This window comes from Mus caroli, chromosome 19, assembly GCF_900094665.2.
Source record: "Mus caroli chromosome 19, CAROLI_EIJ_v1.1, whole genome shotgun sequence".
NCBI classification, from domain to species: Eukaryota; Metazoa; Chordata; class Mammalia; order Rodentia; family Muridae; genus Mus; species Mus caroli.
The window spans coordinates 839,788-854,836 of NC_034588.1; the positions used below are offsets into that span (position 1 = coordinate 839,788).

General features: G+C 55.4%; 2 protein-coding genes across 3 annotated transcripts in view; both read left to right on the forward strand.

Moving 5' to 3' along the window:
• The first annotated feature begins 364 nt into the window (after positions 1 to 364).
• Positions 365 to 2,471, forward strand: Cdk2ap2 (cyclin dependent kinase 2 associated protein 2). Of its 2 annotated transcripts, none has more exons than XM_021151879.2 (4): positions 365 to 965; positions 1,275 to 1,375; positions 1,463 to 1,595; positions 1,956 to 2,471. In XM_021151879.2, exons 1-4 carry the CDS (start codon positions 884 to 886, stop codon positions 2,021 to 2,023), a joined length of 384 nt encoding a protein of 127 aa, XP_021007538.1. In that variant the 5' UTR covers positions 365 to 883; the 3' UTR covers positions 2,024 to 2,471. The 2 variants fall into 2 exon arrangements, with proteins under 2 accessions (XP_021007538.1, XP_021007539.1); XM_021151880.2 differs by lacking the exon at positions 365 to 965 and adding an exon at positions 1,116 to 1,191.
• Positions 2,472 to 3,469: 998 nt separating this feature from the next.
• Positions 3,470 to 15,049, forward strand: part of Pitpnm1 (phosphatidylinositol transfer protein membrane associated 1) — a 14,639-nt gene continuing 3,059 nt past the window's right edge. Inside the window, exons 1-18 of the mRNA XM_021151216.1 lie at positions 3,470 to 3,679; positions 4,615 to 4,733; positions 6,142 to 6,356; positions 6,442 to 6,563; positions 6,730 to 6,954; positions 8,303 to 8,629; positions 8,730 to 8,825; positions 8,915 to 9,022; positions 9,966 to 10,027; positions 10,115 to 10,365; positions 11,192 to 11,381; positions 11,488 to 11,595; positions 11,825 to 11,982; positions 12,067 to 12,266; positions 13,226 to 13,396; positions 13,893 to 14,057; positions 14,240 to 14,388; positions 14,477 to 14,587. Of these exons, the coding sequence (XP_021006875.1) occupies positions 4,656 to 4,733; positions 6,142 to 6,356; positions 6,442 to 6,563; positions 6,730 to 6,954; positions 8,303 to 8,629; positions 8,730 to 8,825; positions 8,915 to 9,022; positions 9,966 to 10,027; positions 10,115 to 10,365; positions 11,192 to 11,381; positions 11,488 to 11,595; positions 11,825 to 11,982; positions 12,067 to 12,266; positions 13,226 to 13,396; positions 13,893 to 14,057; positions 14,240 to 14,388; positions 14,477 to 14,587 (2,736 nt within the window). The 5' untranslated portion in view covers positions 3,470 to 3,679; positions 4,615 to 4,655. The remainder of the gene's footprint in view (positions 3,680 to 4,614; positions 4,734 to 6,141; positions 6,357 to 6,441; positions 6,564 to 6,729; positions 6,955 to 8,302; positions 8,630 to 8,729; positions 8,826 to 8,914; positions 9,023 to 9,965; positions 10,028 to 10,114; positions 10,366 to 11,191; positions 11,382 to 11,487; positions 11,596 to 11,824; positions 11,983 to 12,066; positions 12,267 to 13,225; positions 13,397 to 13,892; positions 14,058 to 14,239; positions 14,389 to 14,476; positions 14,588 to 15,049) is intronic.

Genomic DNA, 15,049 nt, shown 5'->3' on the forward strand with positions numbered 1-15,049 from the left:
ACCTTGTCTCAATCTCATCCCACCCGCCAAAAAGAGAGTCCAGGAGGAAAGCATTAATGAGGTGTTGAGATTCCAGCCAAGGGTCTTAACCGGGGTCCTGACTTGACCTAACTCAGTTCTTGATCTATGATGCTCTATCATTGTGGAGAGAGTGGGGGACTTAGGGTTCAGTGTCGAGCAGCGTCGTTGGCTGCCTTGGACCCACCTGCCTAGACCGAAGATTCAAACCAATCCAGAGAAGGAGCTTGGTAATGACTTTGGTGAGGGAACCGTTGCCATGGGAACAAATACAGGCCTGAGGCGCGCACATGCGCACAGCCGAAGTGGGGGGGCACTGAACCGGTGAAAGGTGACGTAAAACGCTCGGGGTAGGGCGGAGTGCTCACACTGTGGGAGCCGTGGCCTTGGGAGTTCTGAGCGGAGGGAAGTCGCGAAGCGGTGAGGACGAAGGGTGTTCGGCGGCCCGCCACACACCACCGGAGCAGACCGCGGGGACCAGACTGGCCCGCTGCCGAGGCCCCGCCTCTTGGACCTCGGGACTAATCGGATTGAAAGCGCGCCGGCCCCGGGCCCCGAACTCGCCAATTGAGGAGGACGGCTGTCACCGCCCAATCCGGGGCAGACAGGTGCGAGGTCCGGAAGGTGGAGGCCAATCGGCAGCGGTTGCGGCCTGCGGGGGCAAGATTCAGCCAATGAGGAGGCTCGAGTGACAGCTGAGCGCGCCAATCGAGAGTGAGAAACGATCGTGCCCGCCCACCCTTCCGGCCGGAGCTCTATTTACCAGGGGCGTGCAGCTCGCTTGCCAATCAGAGTGCCGCTGAGCTGCCGGACAGCCAACCCCAGAGGAGCGGCCGGTTGGCGGCCGCCGCACTGAGGAGTTGGGATGTCCTACAAACCTATCGCGCCCGCCCCCAGCAGTACCCCGGGCTCCAGCACCCCCGGGCCAGGCACCCCGGTCCCTACAGGTGAGGCTCCAACTCCACCCTTGCTCTCCTTGTCCGGGCAGTCGAGGTCTTGGAGGGAAACCGCTCGAGTTTTGCAATCCGGGGCCTGCTAGACGAGCCTGGCTCAGCCTCAGTTTGCTGGCCTGAGAAGTGGGCGTGGTCACGTAGAGCTTGTAGGTGGAGCGCAGGGGGGAGGAGTGTGTCTCCGAAGTTGTTCAGAGTGGAATGAAGAAGCATGCCTTTGGAGGTTAGTCAGGGGAACAGTCCTGGGCTTGGAAATCTGTGACGAGGCCCTTGTCACACTCTGACCTCTTACTGGTGTCGTTGCAGCCGGGAGTGTCCCATCGCCATCGGGCTCAGTGCCAGGAGCTGCCGCACCTTTCAGACCACTGTTTAACGACTTTGGTCCGCCCTCCATGGGGTATGTACAGGTGAGTGTGGCCAAGAGCTTGCTTATGGCCGAGGACAGGAGATCCCCTCGGGGTCTGAGATCACGTCTGTATTTTCTTTTGACACAGGCGATGAAGCCACCTGGTTCCCAGGGCTCTCAGAGCACCTACACGGACCTGCTGTCTGTCATAGAGGAGATGGGCAAAGAGATCCGGCCCACCTATGCTGGTAGCAAGAGTGCCATGGAGCGCCTGAAGAGAGGTAAGTGAAGCCACAGGCCTGCCCTTGCTCTGCCCAGGACACAGACACTGAACTTTAAGACAGTTCAGTAAGGATGGAGGTTATCTAGAGTCAGGACAGGACATTTGGGCCAGCCTCGATTGGAACAGAACTTGTACCTAAGGAGGTGTTTTTAAATGAACTTTTCCGTTTTCAAATGAGTCTGTTTCCAAGAAGGTGCCTGGGAACTCGGGGTAAATGCGAGGAGGATTAGCCACCCTTAATCCCATCCACCCTCATTAGATTGGAGGTGCTTTAGCTGAGCCGTGGGGCGGTGGGGGAGTGTCTGCTCTGAAGGGTGGCTGTGGACTGTTTCTGGGGCCCTGTTTATTACCTCCCCAGGCATCATCCACGCTCGGGCACTAGTCAGAGAGTGCTTGGCAGAGACAGAACGCAATGCCCGCACGTAACAGGAAGCACCTTGACCTCATCGTCGGGACCTTTCTGGCCACTGCAGAGCTCCCGCTTCTCCCTGGCCTTCGCGCCCCAAGTTGCTTCCTATCCTGGGCTTCCTGTCCTGTGTCTCTTGGTGGGCACCCTCCAGGAACCAGGTAGCAGATCTTCGTCCAGTTGGCTGTACAAACTGGTCTCCTCCCTCTGTGGGAGTACTGGGAGGCCACTGGAAGTCCCTTCCATGACCTGCTCACAGTGCTGATCTGACGGGAGCTTGCTCCTCTCTGTGGCCCCACCACACAGCACTTACTCCTAAACTCTTAGCCCAGGCCACCTCCTGCCTCTTCACCAGGAGTGCAGAAGATTTCCTGCCTCATCTCTGGGGCCACAGCCGACTCTCTTTTTGGTGTGTCTTTTACTAAATATGCCCTTTTTGTATAAATAAAAGATGCTTTGGAGTCATTCTCTCAGCCTTTCTGTGTGTGGTTCCTCTGGGGAAGCCTGAGTGGGCAGAGCGGAAGGGCAGAGCAGGAACTGGGAAGGTCGCTTGAACCTAGCTTTGCCTTCCCATTTGCCTTCTTGTCCATTGCTACCTCCAGCGCTGTGCCTTGCAGCTGAAGACCAGACAGAACACCAATGATGTCTGCATAAGGAGGTGCCACCAGGGGGCAGTGTAGGGCTTGGCTGCCTTCACAGCTGGAGGCACTATTGGACAGCAGGAGCCTAAAGGGCCCTTCCTGTAGATTGGCAGGCATGCCTGGCAGGGTGGAAATACCAGTTCACTTAAGCCTCTCCCTTGAACGTCCTAATGCCCCTACACTACCTCCACTTTAAAACCATCCTTGGAAGGCTCTAAATACACCGGGTCTCTGACTCCTAAGGGAGGCAGTTAGAGGCTCCTTCCCCCACACACACACACACCTTGGCTTGATGCTGCTATCCACTATCCTGACAACTTCCACAAGGCTGGGTGTGTCTCCATGAGCCAGCCCCGGGTGTCTCGGCCTTTGTACAGAGTCGGAGCAGTTAGATGGGTGTCCAAATTTGAGAACCTAGCAAACATAGTAGGGAAGGACTTGGGCTTCATTAGGGGGATGGCCTGTACCTGGGCATGTAGCTAAGTAACCGGGAAATGCCAACCCTAGGCAGAGGCAATTGAGAACTTCCAAATTCTGGCTAACTTTGGGGTACAACATTTCCTCTAACCTGGGCTCCCGCTAGGTCAAATTCCACCTCTTCAACGCACACAGGAGGGCTGCCCTGACTGGGCCTGGGTGGGAAATGAAACCAAGAATCCTTGGGGTGTCCAGACAGCACAGAAATAAAGAACTGGCATTTGGGGCCCGGCCTCTTCCCGGTCTGTCTTGGAGAAGGAAAGCAGGGGCCAGCCTTGCTGCGCCGCGGGCGGGGCTGCCCCGACCCTGCCGGGGTGGGGAGGACCAGCCGGGCCCAGGAAAGGGGCGGGGCGGCTGCAGTGACGCGGCGGGGAGGGACAGCAGGGGCGCCGGCGGGCAGACCGGGAAAAAGGTCGGGGCTATGGGCCGGCTCCGCGCCTCCAGAGGGTCGGGCTCCATCTGGAAACCGAGGCCGGGACTGGGGGCACAACGGACTCCCACCTTGGGGTCGACCACCCCTGCCCGGGTTGGGTGAGGGGCACCCACCAGAAGCTAGAGGTGAGCGGGGACGGCGGTGAGCGGGCGGGTCAAGAGCGCGTCTGGCGACAGGGACAAGGAGCTGAGGGAAGTGAGGACAGAGGGCCTCTCGCCTGCCCGCTGGGTGCGAGGTGGGGGTGGGAGGGGTGTCTGCAGCGGAACTGTGGCGCCATGCCGGGACGCAGGTGGGCAGAGTGGGCCTCCCAGGGCGGAGGCCAGAGGGATACCAGTGGACCGCTCCTACACCAGCCTGGAATGGGCAACCTCGTGGGAAGATGATGGGGTGGCTGTAAGGACGAATGGAAACTCGGCGAAAACCAAGGGTACATACAGTTCAGGAACCGGGTACCTTCTAGGGTGGTAAAAGCAGGTTGGGGGGGGGGGGAGACGGAGGTTTTGTTTTGTTTTTTTCTTCTGGCATCATAAGGTAAGTTAGTATTAGCAGAGTTGCAGAGGCCCATTGGGGGTCGCTTCCTGAAAGATACCTTGGCGGACAAGGGTCTAGGTGGACGTCTAGGAGTGGAGTGAGTACACAGAACCCCACCGACTCCAGGGTTCAGATGAAGTGGTGAAGGGGGCGGGTCCCTAAGGTTCTGGTCTTGGAAGCCAGGCGCGGCCCGGAGGGATGCTGTTTCGGGATGCGACCTCGGTGCAGACGCGAGGATGGCCTTGCGGCGTGTCGGCTCGCGTCCGCCGCTCTGGGGGGCCCGCGTCAGCGCGCGGTTGCCATGACGACAGGCGGGCGGGGGGCGGGGCTGCGTGGAAAAGAGGTCAGCTCTGAGCCTTTCTACTGCTCTGGGCTCCGCGGTGCGGGAGGCAACACTGGGTTCGCCTCTGCCTCCCCCGCGGCGGGCCCGGCCATGGGGTTCCGCGTCCCGAGCCCCTCGGCAGGCGTGCAGGGCTCAGTACCGCGCACCACCGTCCTGCACTGACTGCCGCGCGGTACCCTGCGCTAGGAGGAGCAGAGGCCGCACGCGGTCAGCGGAGCGTCTTCAGGATGCTTATCAAGGAGTACCACATCCTGCTGCCCATGAGCCTGGACGAGTATCAAGTGGCCCAGCTCTACATGATCCAGGTGAGAATGGCGGGGAGGTCTGTAAAGGAGCCATGCTTCATGGTAGAGTGAAGAAGAAATTCGCAGGCCTCAGGGGGATAGTCCGGCTGGCTTCCCTCACAACCAGTTCCGTTAGTGGGTTCTGTAGCCCATAAGAGGACAGAGAGACATCCTCTTTGAATAATCAAGCAGAAGGGTGGGACAGAGGGGCAGAAGGGCAAGGAAGGCCAACGGGTGCTTTCAATCCATTAAATGCCCAGCCTGCACAGCCTACATATGGTCTCCTTTAATCCTAAGAATCTGTAATCCCGTGGGGGAAGGGAATGCAGTCTATGAGGAGACCAGGGAGCCAGGCCTACTAGGTGGCAGGTAGCTTAAGCAGGGGTTCTGGGGGAAAGTGAATCCTGGCATTGCCGGGAGATAGAAAAGAGGCGCATGGATCAGGGCCTCAGACTGTGGCAGGCACAGACAGGGCAGGCAGGAACTAGATGGTGAGGAAGGACATCTGGCCTTTGGCTGTGAGAGACATGCTGGTTCAAGGCAAGCTAGCGGGGCTTCAAGGGGTCTGAGCCAGGTTTGTTCTTCGGGCCTATAAAATCTACATCTAGGAGGAGAGAGGGCCATATCCCACCTCGTGGGGGTCAAGTGGGCCACATTTGGGCTTCAGAACTATGAAAGGGGAGCCAGAGGCTCTCACACACTGACAGACGTCACTAGAGCTGGGAATGAGGTTCCAGCGGGACAGGGCAAGGCAAGTCTGTGGAGAGGTGGTCTTGTTGCTATTCCTTGAACATACTTGTCATACCCCCCTACTAAGCTTGCACACACTTCTCTGCCTCCAGCCCCCTGTGTGCACACATACCACATATTCAAGCCATGGTCATGTCCTGTCAGTGATCTGTGACCCTCTATGGCATTTAGTCCCTAGGTCTTCGCCCTTGCTGACCCTTCCTTTCCTCATGGCACTCTCTGCCGTTCTGTTTTCTATCTCCCTCTGCTGCAGCCTGAGTTGTGCTGTCAGCAAACCCCAGTCCTACATCCCACCCAATGAATGACCAGATCAAGTGTTAGGTTGCAGGACCCCATGGGACCTGGGCAGAACCCATGATGCCAACCCTAGGGACTTGTAAAGGCTATGTAAGCTGCAGAGATGTCTTGGCTGTTAAGAACAGTTGCTGCTCTTATGGGGGACCTGGATTTTGTTCCCAGCACCCACAGGGCAGCTCACAGTCAACAGCTAGTCCAATATCCGGAGATCCAATGCCCTCTTCAGGCACCAGACATGCAGGTGGTATCCATACATATATGTAGCCAAACACTCATAACTTAAACTTCTTTTTAAAGAGTGATGCAAAGAATTAGAGCCAACCTGAGGACCCCAGAATTTAAGCTAGGGGCTGAGTTCCCTATTTTCTGTCCTGGGCTGCAGAAAAAGAGCCGTGAGGAGTCTAGTGGTGAGGGCAGCGGCGTGGAGATCCTGGCCAACCGGCCCTACACAGATGGGCCTGGAGGCAATGGGCAGTATACACACAAGGTGTACCACGTGGGCTCCCACATCCCAGGCTGGTTCCGGGCACTGTTACCCAAGGCTGCTCTGCAGGTAGAAGAGGAATCTTGGAACGCTTACCCATATACCCGGACACGGTGAGTGTGTGAGAAGGCACAGGCTCAGGACCGGGAAGGAAACAGTGCTGTGTACACAGTATGACTGTCACACTGCCCTCTGCAGGTACACCTGCCCCTTTGTGGAGAAGTTCTCCATTGAGATAGAGACCTACTACCTGCCTGATGGGGGGCAGCAACCCAACGTCTTCAACCTGAGCGGGGCTGAGAGAAGACAGAGAATCCTGGGTGAGGCCTTCTTGGGCCCCCTGCTGCTGCCTCTGTGGGCGGTCACTAACAAGCCCCAAGTCCTGTCTTTCTGTCTGTGAAAGGCTTTTCCTTCTAATCCTTGGGGTGGTGGGTAGAGATGAGAGGAGGGTCTGGGTTTGCTTAGTGCTGACTGAAACCCCTTCAGATACCATCGACATCGTGCGGGATGCAGTGGCCCCAGGAGAATACAAAGCCGAAGAGGACCCTCGGCTGTACCGCTCAGCCAAGACAGGCCGAGGGCCGCTGGCTGATGACTGGGCACGGACAGCAGCCCAGACAGGACCTCTCATGTGTGCCTATAAGCTGTGCAAGGTTGAATTCCGCTACTGGGGCATGCAGGCCAAGATTGAGCAGTTCATCCATGACGTAGGTGAGCATCCGGATGAGGAACATCCAGCGCGCACTCGACCCGTGTTTGCAGCCAGGAATGCTTCCATTCACACAGTGGAGGGGAGAAGAGGAATAGTGGAGCCTGGCTAGGAATCAAGGGCACCTGCTTTGAGGTACCTGAAAGAATTAGGAGGGCAAGCAGCTGGCAGCATGGTCTCTGAAGCCCATGCTATCTCTGATACTCAACGACGATGCACCTCTGTGAAGTCTCGATGAGCTTGGCAATACTGAGAGGCTCTCGGGAGGGTCACCAGGTGAAGATGATCACCTCACAGATTTGCTGAGGATTGCAGGCCAAGAAGCGCATTTGATTTCATTACTGTCTTCCTCAGGGTGGCCTCCTTTCCCCAGCTCTATGGCCCTGATACTGAAGCCCCAGTTTAAGCCTCTCCTGACCCCTTCCCCTCCAGAGCTGCTGCTGAGCCCTGCTTCCTTGTCAGGTCTGAGAGAGGGCCACTTGCACACACAGAGAAGAAACATCCCCAGGTGACAGAGCCTCATAGCCCGGGTTCTACTTCCTCCACTGCTGACCCCCTGCAGCTGTCCCAGCTGGGAGGCACCTCAGCACCTTAATGTTCCTTTCTGACACTAGAAAAGGAGGTGAGGACAGTGACAGCCAGTGTCTGAGTGAGAGTCACTGCAGGATCCCCCTTAGCACCCGGGACAGCCCTTTAGGACAAGGGCTACTACCATTCCCATTTTGCAGATGAGGACACTGAGTTTAGAGAGCGATGCAGACTCCCCTGTAATGCTTTTGGGAAAAGCACTAGTAGGAAAGCGAAATCTCCAACATATTGTAGCCTCTGTTAGGATGCTAATGCATTTACGTCCGAGGTTTGTAATTCAACCGTTGTTATTATTATTATGACTTTACTTTCTAGATTCTTTGGGGTCTCTTATCTTTATTTCTTTCCTTAAGATGATACGAGGACGGGTATCATCTTTCGCGTCACCCTCTTGAGGATTGCCAGAATTTCCATTAACTATTAACACCTTCATTAACCGTGACATTTCATTAACTGTTACTACCTTAATTAACTGTTAGCTCCTCAGCAGGAAGCCAGCTGAAAGCAAGCCACAAGCCTTGGTCATGTCTGCTAGAGTGACTGCCTCAGTACTCAGCGGTCAGAGAAATAGACCAGAAAGGACAGGGAGACAAATGCCCATCCGTCTCCTGTCCTGTCCTCTAGACAACACAGGCCTTGTGCTGCTTAGTGGGTAGTATGTCTTAAGAGAGCCATTACCTAGCCTTGAGGCCTGGGCATACAGCTGCATTGGCAGGGCAATGGGGGTGGGAGGCATGGTTCTGACGCCTGGGGCTTCTGCAGGTCTGCGCAGGGTGATGCTTCGCGCCCATCGCCAGGCCTGGTGTTGGCAAGATGAGTGGATAGAACTGAGCATGGCTGACATCCGGGCACTGGAGGAGGAGACTGCACGCATGCTAGCGCAGCGTATGGCTAAGTGCAACACTGGCAGTGAGGGACCAGAGGCTCAGACCCCTGGGAAATCCAGCACTGAGGACCGGCCTGGGACCAGCACTGCTGGCACCGCTGATGGGCCTGAGGCCCCGCCTGGCCCTGACGCCTCCCCAGACGCCAGCTTCGGGAAGCAGTGGTCCTCATCCTCGCGTTCCTCCTACTCATCCCAACATGGAGGTGAGACCGCGGTGGAGGGGCCAGGAATGGGAGGGGGCCCCACCCCCCACCCCCCACCCCCCACCTGGGCTCCCAAGCTGAAGCCCAGGTGGTTCTGCAGGCGGCGTGTCTCCACAGAGCTTGTCTGAGTGGCGCATGCAGAACATCGCCCGGGACTCTGAGAACAGCTCCGAGGAGGAATTCTTTGATGCCCATGGTCAGCACAGAAGCCATATTTGTGGAGGATGGGGGTATTGGCGAGTTACTAAGTCACCCTACCCGTGACACAGCCCCCTGTCTCCACAGAAGGTTTCTCGGACAGTGACGAGGTCTTCCCCAAGGAGATGACCAAGTGGAATTCCAATGACTTTATCGATGCCTTTGCCTCCCCAACCGAGGTGGAGGGGGTACCAGGTAAAGATCTCACCTCAGGATACCAGATGCCAACACCCTGTGTGCAGCAGGGGCTCAGAACAGCTTGGTTCTAAGTGAACAGGACCTGAGAGGAATGTCAGTCTGGAGAGGGTTCCCATCAGTACCCAGTCGGCGAGTGGATGGATAAAGGGTGGAGTGGATGGAAGAAAAAAGTTCAAACAGGTCCAGGTGGCACCAGGGAGGGACTGCCTCTGTATCCAGGAAGGCTTCCTGCTGGTACTGATGTCTACACTGGGGTTTCAAGGAGTGAACCAATACTGTCCAACAGAACTGTCTAAGACAGTGAAAATGTTCTAGGCCCAAGTCAACCTGTGTGGTAGCCACTAATACCATATGACTGGCAGGCACTTAAGAGATGGGGCTTTTAAATTATTTTGCATTTTATTTTAATATAAAAAGCCATGCTTGGCTTGTAGCTGTCATGGTATTCCCCTGAGGTAGTTGCTGACAATATTTTGTTTATCTTTTGAGATTTTTTTTTTTTTTGAGGTAGACCACTAAGCATTCTACGACTATGCGTGCTAGGCAAGTGTTCTATCCCTGTATCCCTGTATCCTCTGGATCTGTGGTTTGCTATGTCAAATGGATCAGGATGAGAAATTTCCCAAACTTTTTTTTCTTTTTTTCTTTTTGGTTTTTCGAGACAGGGTTTCTCTGTGTAGCCCTGGCTGTCCTAAAACTCACTCTGTAGACCAGGCTGGCCTCAGAACTCAGAAATCCGGCTGCCTCTGCCTCCCAAGTGCTGGGATTAAAGGCGTGTGCCACCACGCCCAGCTGAAAAGCCTAGAATGTAAAGTAGTCTGCAGATTTGGGTGGGAATAAAAGGGGACATCAGGCAGTCATCATGACAAGGGTATCTGAAGGACCAAAGCAAGGGTTCCAGTGGTCTTTGATCCCCCTCACTTATTCTCCCGTGTCTTAGATCCTACAGTCATGGCTACCAAAGGCATTGAAGATGGGGCCCGAGCTCCCAGGGACTCAGAGGCAAGTATGTTCAACTACTCTTGTACATGTTCTGCTCATTTGCTGACTGGCCACTGATCTGACACCCCATACCTCACTGTCCCTCAGGGCCTAGATGGAGCAGGGGATCTAGTGGTCGAAGCGTGCTCTGTGCATGCCCTCTTCCTCATCCTGCACAGCGGCAGCATCCTGGACTCTGGCCCTGGAGACACCAACTCCAAGCAGGCCGACGTGCAAACGCTGAGCACAGCCTTTGAGGCCGTCACCCGAGTCCATTTCCCCGAGGCCCTGGGTCACGTGGCACTGCGGCTGGTGCCCTGTCCACCCATCTGCGCGGCTGCTTATGCTCTTGTCTCCAAGTACTGGCCAGGGGTGGAAGGGTGGAGCACACACAGGGTCCCCAAGAGGCAGTCATCTATTTGGGGGGCTCCCCCAGGATCAGGGCAGTTCCGGGGGTAGAGAGAGAAATCACCTACCTGGGTCAGTCCTGGTCAGGAGTGGGTTGGTTTGATTTTGTTCTTGCTGCTATTTTATGTACATGGGTGTTTTGCCTATGTGTCTGTCTGTGCACCACATGTGTGCTTAATGCTCAGAGGTGACAAGGTGATATCTGATAACCTGGTAGCTAGAGTTTCTGACATTTGTGAGCTGCCATGTGGGTGCTTGGGATCAAACCCAGGTTCTCTGGAAGAGCAGCCAGTGCTCTTAACGGCTGAGCCGTTGCTCTAGCCTCTGACTTTGCTTAGCCCAGGTTGACTTGGGATAAATAGCTGAGATTGGCCTCAAATGTGGGAATCCTCCTAGCACAAACTCCAGAGCAAGTGGTTCTCATCCTGTGGGCCTCGATCCCCAAAGACCATTGGGAAACACTGATAACACAACTCATAACAGTAGCAAAATTATAGTTATGAAGCAGCAGCAAAAGTAACTTTATACGTGGGGTCACCACAACATGAGGAACCGCACTAAAGGGTCGCAGCATTAGGAAAGCTGAGAGCCATTGCTCCAGAGTACTGGGATCATAGAGTGCACACCATCATGCCTGCATCTGAATAGACCTGATGAATAGGTCCACCTCAAATGCCTCTCCGGTCTCACACCCCACCAAGGACACTAGCTAGCAGGCCCAGGGGAGCCGATAGCTGTGGTTAAACCAAAGGCTCACCACATTTTATTCTCCTGCAGCCTGAGCCCCTACAGCCATGATGGGGATAGCCTGTCCCGCTCCCAGGACCACATTCCGCTGGCTGCCCTGCCGCTCCTGGCCACCTCATCCTCTCGCTACCAGGGTGCTGTGGCCACTGTCATCGCTCGCACCAACCAGGCCTATGCAGCCTTCCTGCGCTCATCGGAGGGCACAGGTTTCTGCGGGCAGGTCAGGGGTTAGACATGTTCCCAGGAAGCAACCAGTACCCATGCAGCTGTGGCCCCCCATCTAGATTGGTGACAAAGCCTCTCAGTTGTGCCACCTTCTCACTCAGGTGGTGCTGATCGGAGATGGTGTTGGTGGCATCCTGGGCTTTGATGCGCTCTGCCACAGTGCCAGTGCAGGCCCAGGGAGTCGGGGCAGCAGCCGCCGTGGGAGCATGGTCAGTGTGGCCAAACCCAGCCTCCTCAGGAGGGGGGTTGTCTCCATCTCTAGGTCTCTGCCCCCTTGGAATATGGCCTCTCTGCATGTGGGCAGGGCCCCCGCTGCAAAGTTGAGTCTCCCATGGGACTCTGCCTGATCCAACCCCAAGCCTGTATTCTCACTTCCAAATGAGATAAGAATCAGATGGTCTCAGGCCTAAGGATGCTTCTGTCCTTTGTTCTTTCTAGAACAATGAGATGCTCTCCCCTGAAGTTGGTCCAGTACGGGACCCGCTGGCAGATGGGGTGGAGGTACTGGGTCGTGCTAGCCCAGAACCCTCAGCCCTACCTGCTCAGCGTACCTTCAGTGACATGGCCAATCCTGATCCTGATGGCTCTCAGAACAGGTGATAACTTTGCCCAATAGCCCCTGCCCTAAACATAGGCTGGACCTCAGAGGCAATAACAGTGAGTTTCTCCTTCCCTTACAGCCTCCAGGTAGCCTCCACAGCTACCTCTGGGGAGCCCCGCCGTGCAAGCACAGCCTCCTGTCCACCTGCCAGTTCTGAGGCTCCTGACGGCCCCACGAACGCTGCTCGCCTGGACTTCAAGGTCTCAGGCTTCTTCCTCTTTGGGTCCCCACTGGGCCTGGTGCTGGCTCTACGAAAAACTGTGATGCCCGCCTTGGAGGGTGAGCGAGCCCTCATCTGCTTCTGTTTGTTCCTTCCCCGTGTCTGCTAGCCTTGGTGGCTTCACCTGAGACAAGGGAATTCTTTTGGATTTTTTGTTGTTGTTTTGGGTTTTTTTGTTGTTTTTTTTTTTCGAGACAGGGTTTCTCTGTGTAGCCCTGGCTGTCCTGGAACTCACTCTGTAGACCAGGCTGGCCTTGAACTCAGAAATCCGCCTGCCTCTGCCTCCCGAGTGCTGGGATTAAAGGCATGCGCCACCACGCCTGGCTTGAGACAAGGGAATTCCTACTGTTCTTCCTCACTGTGAAGTAATGGCCTGGTTAGAGAGGGGAAACGGAAGGCCCAGAAAGGACATGCCAAGGCTATGTCCCAAAGTGGATCAGGAGGAATAGGAAAAAGGTATTCTGTATAAGGAATAGGTCCCAAGGCTGGAAACTTAGTTCAGTGGTTAAAAGCACTTGTTGCTCTTGCAGAGGACCTGAGTTCAATTCCCAGCACCCACATGGCAGCTCACGACCATCTGTGACTCAGTTGCAGAGCATCTGACACCCCTTATAACCTTCATGGGTATCAGGCACACACATGGTACACATACATACATGCAGGAAAAACACTCATACACATAAAATAAATCTAAAAGGGAATTTAAGACTTTCCTTTTTTTAAAGAAGGGGCCCACATGCAGAAGCCTCACATCACATAACCCAGCAGCCAGCAACGGCTTCTTGTCCAGGAGACCCCTGCAATGCCTGGTCTAACCACACTCTGCCCCCAGGCTGGAATAATGGCACACACCTTTCATCTCAACACTCTGGAGGCAGAGACAGGCTTATTTCTGTGAGTTCAAGGCCAGTCTGCTTTACATATTGAGTTCTAGGACAGCCAGGGCTATAGAGAGAGACCCTGTCTACAAACAAACAAAAAACCCTCCCCCTTCTCTGTCTGTCTAATGGGTACACAGTGGCTCAGATGCGTCCAGCCTGCGAGCAGATCTACAATCTCTTCCATGCCGCTGATCCCTGTGCCTCCCGCCTGGAACCCCTGCTGGCCCCCAAGTTCCAGGCCATCGCCCCCCTGGCTGTACCTCGTTACCAGAAGTTTCCCCTAGGAGATGGCTCATCCTTGCTGCTGGGTACAACACCCCCTATCCCAGCCAAAATTAAAGGGAGAGGAGACAGTAAAAGATAGGCAGTAGCCCCCACATCATAGATAACCTCTCATTTCACCCCTCCCAGATACAAGAAACACTCCCCTTCTCCCATAGGCAGTCAGGGTTCCCAGGACCTTTTGACCTGTGTCAAGTAGGAACCAGTGACTAGTCTAGAGGGGCATTGGCATGTCGATGTGCACACGTGTAAGATTGTACCTCTATGTGCACTTGGTTGCATGTACTAGAGGGGAGCATGTATGTTTGTGTGTTTGGGGGTAGCAAGCATACTTTTAGGATTTTTGTTGACTATTGTATACAACCAGAGACAACACTGTCTGCCCTGGAAGGCTTCAGCTTCAGCCAGCCAGAGAGGCCAACGGGACAGAGAGTCGAGGCTCAGGAGCTGAGTAATGGCTGGGACCACTGGGAGAAGAGGCATGGGGGTAGTCTGATGCTTAGGTCGCTCCTCTTCCTCCAGCTGACACTTTGCAAACCCATTCGAGTCTCTTCCTGGAAGAGCTGGAGATGATGGTACCCTCCACTCCCACCTCGGCCAGTGGTGCCTTCTGGAAGGGCAGTGAACTAGGCAATGAGCCAGCAGCCCAGACAGCAGCCCCCAGCACCACCAGCGAGGTTGTTAAGAGTAAGTCAGCCAGCACTGCCTTGCACTGTCAGCCTGCCTGGAAGCGTATCACTTCATAAAGTACACACATTGTCCTAGGTAGATGGAAAGGAGGGAGGGAAGACACCCCCACCCCTAGAGACCAGGTAGATGGGCAGTGGACAGCAGGCCACCCTGACTCACTGCCCACCATGGCTGTGTAGTCCTGGACCGCTGGTGGGGAAACAAGCGGATCGACTATTCACTGTACTGCCCCGAGGCACTCACCGCCTTCCCCACGGTCACGCTGCCCCACCTCTTCCACGCCAGCTACTGGGAGTCAGCGGATGTGGTGGCCTTCATTCTGCGCCAGGTGAGTGAAGCCAGGGATGTGGGCCTGAAACCGGGAAGCCTAGGACTGTGGAAGAGGGCTATTGTTTCCTGCCTGGTGTCCCGGGCAGGTCATCGAGAAGGAGCGGCCACAGCTGACAGAGTGTGAGGAGCCATCCATCTATAGCCCTGCCTTCCCCAGGGAGAAGTGGCAGCGCAAACGCACACAGGTCAAGATCCGGGTATGTGTCTGGCTGTCAGGAGCCAGCCCAAGTATATCCCCAGCATCCTTAGGGTTCTCTGGCCTCACATCTGCCTTGCCTTAGCTCTGCCCCTGGAAACCTCAGGTCCCTCTGCCCACTTCTGAGCCCTGGTTGTTAGTCAGTCTGGATCCTCATTCACCCTCACCTGACATCCTCTGCATCCTGTCTGCACTGACTGCCAGGAAGCTTCCCAGCTACACACTCCATGTGATCCACAGAAGTTTGCATGTTCAGCCTCCGTGGTCTCCCATGGCAGACCTGCCTCCTCACGCTCCACCATCAGAGTGGCCCTGAATCCAACCGGACACCAACTCTTTCTCCATACATATGCATCCTTTCCTCCATACATGTGCATCCTTTCCTCCATACACATGCATCCTTTCCAGTCCCAGCTTTCTCCATACATATGCATCCTTTGCAGTCCCAGCTTTCTCCATACAT